The sequence below is a fragment of the Diaphorina citri genome, unplaced genomic scaffold (genome assembly GCF_000475195.1).
Source record: "Diaphorina citri unplaced genomic scaffold, Diaci psyllid genome assembly version 1.1 scaffold602, whole genome shotgun sequence".
NCBI lineage: Eukaryota > Metazoa > Arthropoda > Insecta > Hemiptera > Psyllidae > Diaphorina > Diaphorina citri.
Genome location: NW_007378036.1, coordinates 88,794 through 91,140, shown reverse-complemented (window position 1 = coordinate 91,140; position 2,347 = coordinate 88,794). Strand labels below are relative to the sequence as shown.

At 38.7% G+C, this 2,347-nt stretch overlaps 1 protein-coding gene across 1 annotated transcript in view; it reads right to left on the bottom strand.

Moving 5' to 3' along the window:
• Positions 1–2,347, bottom strand: part of LOC103510465 — a 6,649-nt gene continuing 4,302 nt past the window's right edge. The window contains exons 2-4 of the mRNA XM_008475128.2: positions 1,840–1,973; positions 949–1,086; positions 1–613 (exon numbers count right to left, since the gene is read on the bottom strand). Of these exons, the coding sequence (XP_008473350.1) occupies positions 447–613; positions 949–1,086; positions 1,840–1,973 (439 nt within the window). The 3' untranslated portion in view covers positions 1–446. The remainder of the gene's footprint in view (positions 614–948; positions 1,087–1,839; positions 1,974–2,347) is intronic.

The window sequence follows — 2,347 nt, the reverse complement described above, 5'->3', positions numbered from 1 at the left end:
AAGGCGTTAACCTCGCCTAGTGGTTGCCTTCCACTTAAGAGTTTATTATTATTATTTAAGTAACATCTTCATTTTAGAAAATGGCGCTTAAATTCTTTCCTTTTAAAGCGAAGCTATTTCTTTCACGATTTTTGGCGTTCCGCGAACGACTCCATACCGTGCAATTCTCTCCAAGACATCGGCAGTTACAAGGCTTCAAAAGACCAAGCCCAAGCCCTCATGATGGTTGATCGCACATCCAAGTATATAGTTTCAGGTCAAACCATATAAACCTGACTGGAGACCATCACATTTCCGAGTTTCGCAAAGCCGTTCAAACAACTCCACGCGTGGAAAATGTCGCACTTGTCAACAGTTTCTGCGACTTTTCTTCGCGGAGTGCGAAATATGACGTCAGATTATTTCGTGACTTTCTTTCGCGGAATTATTTCGTGACATATCCTCCCTTATCTTCCTTCGTAGAGAGACGCTTGGTCTTTCCTCACGAAATGATAGAACAAAGCATTATTGAGGATCTTGCAGAACAGTTGATCCAAACTGCCCAGGATGAGGGATTTGGAGTCGTTGTAAATCTCGTAGGAGTTTTCGTTGAGGAATGTGTTGACACTTTGACCTGGAAAATGAAAAAAATTGACGTAAGTTCATCGGAAAATTTGGGTTATATCTCTGAAAATTTACGGAAAATTGCGATTGATAAAGTTAATCTCATACTCGTAACGTAACATATATTATAAATATTTTAAAGGTGTTTTTTCACCCAAGTCAATATATTTGACTCACCTAAGTCAATAAGAGAGACACAATACTTCCGATTTAGGTGCTGGGTCAACATGAGAGCACCAGAAAGTAAGGCGTTGAAAATTTGTAATATTCAAGATCGAAAGGCGAGTTCATTTTTTTCTCAACTCTGGGAATCGAACCCGGGACCTTCTGCATGACAATACTCACCAAGTTTGTCATCGTCGTCAACTTTCCCCTTGAACTTGGCGACTATTTTGGACGGCGTGAAATCACTCATGAATTTGATGACGCTGATCATTTTGTTAGCGTCCGAGTAGTAAATCATCAGAGCTGTACTCACATCATCTGCAAATATATAACGTGAATTCGTGAGTACAAAAAGGAAAGATGTTAAAAGATGGGAAAAAAACAAAGAGGATTTTTTTTTTATTATTATCATCAGAGCTGTACTCACATCATCTGCAAATATATAACGTGAATTCGTGAGTACAAAAAAGGAAAGACGTTAAAAGAGAAAAAAAATCAAAGAGTCGAAGTTTGATAGAGGAAACTCTTGAAATTGGAAATTTTCAAAATACAGAAACCTCCAAGCTCCGTGGCCATCACATTAGACTTGCACGCCGGGTTCGATTCCCAGTGGGGTCGATTTTTTTTCTGCTCTGTTCATCAGAGCTGTACTCACATCATCTGCAAATATATAACGTGAATTCGTGAGTACAAAAAAGGAAAGACGTTAAAAGAGAAAAAAAATTAAAGAGTCGAAGTTTGATAGAGGAGACTCTTGAAATTGGAAATTTTCAAAATACAGAAACCTCCAAGCTCCGTGGCCATCACATTAGGCTTGCACGCCGGGTTCGATTCCCAGTGGGGTCGATTTTTTTTCTGCTCTGTGCTTGGAGTTCGGGGTCCACTGGTCCACTCAGTCTCGTGAGGACAACTGAGTAGCTACTTTAATCCAGTGGCGGCATTACTGGTGTAGAAAGATTATTCAAATATGAAAATTGACTGTAAAAGAGACACTTAATAATGCTGTGTCGACAAAAGTTATGAAAAGTTCTAACAATAAATTCGCGAAATTTTCAAAAGATAAAATCTTACATAGATTCAGTTTGAGATGTCCTCGACCATGCAGAGGAAAGTCCAGGATACCTCCTTCACTAGACAGATCTGTCTCTGCACTGATTAGTCCAATCTTCCCGAATATTTCCACTTTACCATCCTCCTGGTTCAAACTGGAACAGAAATAGAACAAAGTTAGTGATAAGTTTTAACTAACATGGCCAGCCAGAGAGAAAACGCTGGATGCATCCTAGGGTCTGTAGTCTGTATTGAAATGGAGAAATTTCAATTAAAAGACAGTGTAAATAAGATGCATAGTGCATACAATATTGAATTAATACATTTTAATAATTTTAATAACAGCTATAAAGTCAACCCAAGGGTGTAAGCTCGAAGACGTCTGTATCATTGTTTATCCTATGAACTTTTGCAAGTCAACTTTACTTTGAAATTATCCTCACACACGGTGAATTAATTAAGGAGCGCGGTAGCGCTCCGCCCCGCCAAGTCAAGGAAGTTTGATCATAATTATGAGAGTATCAAAGTA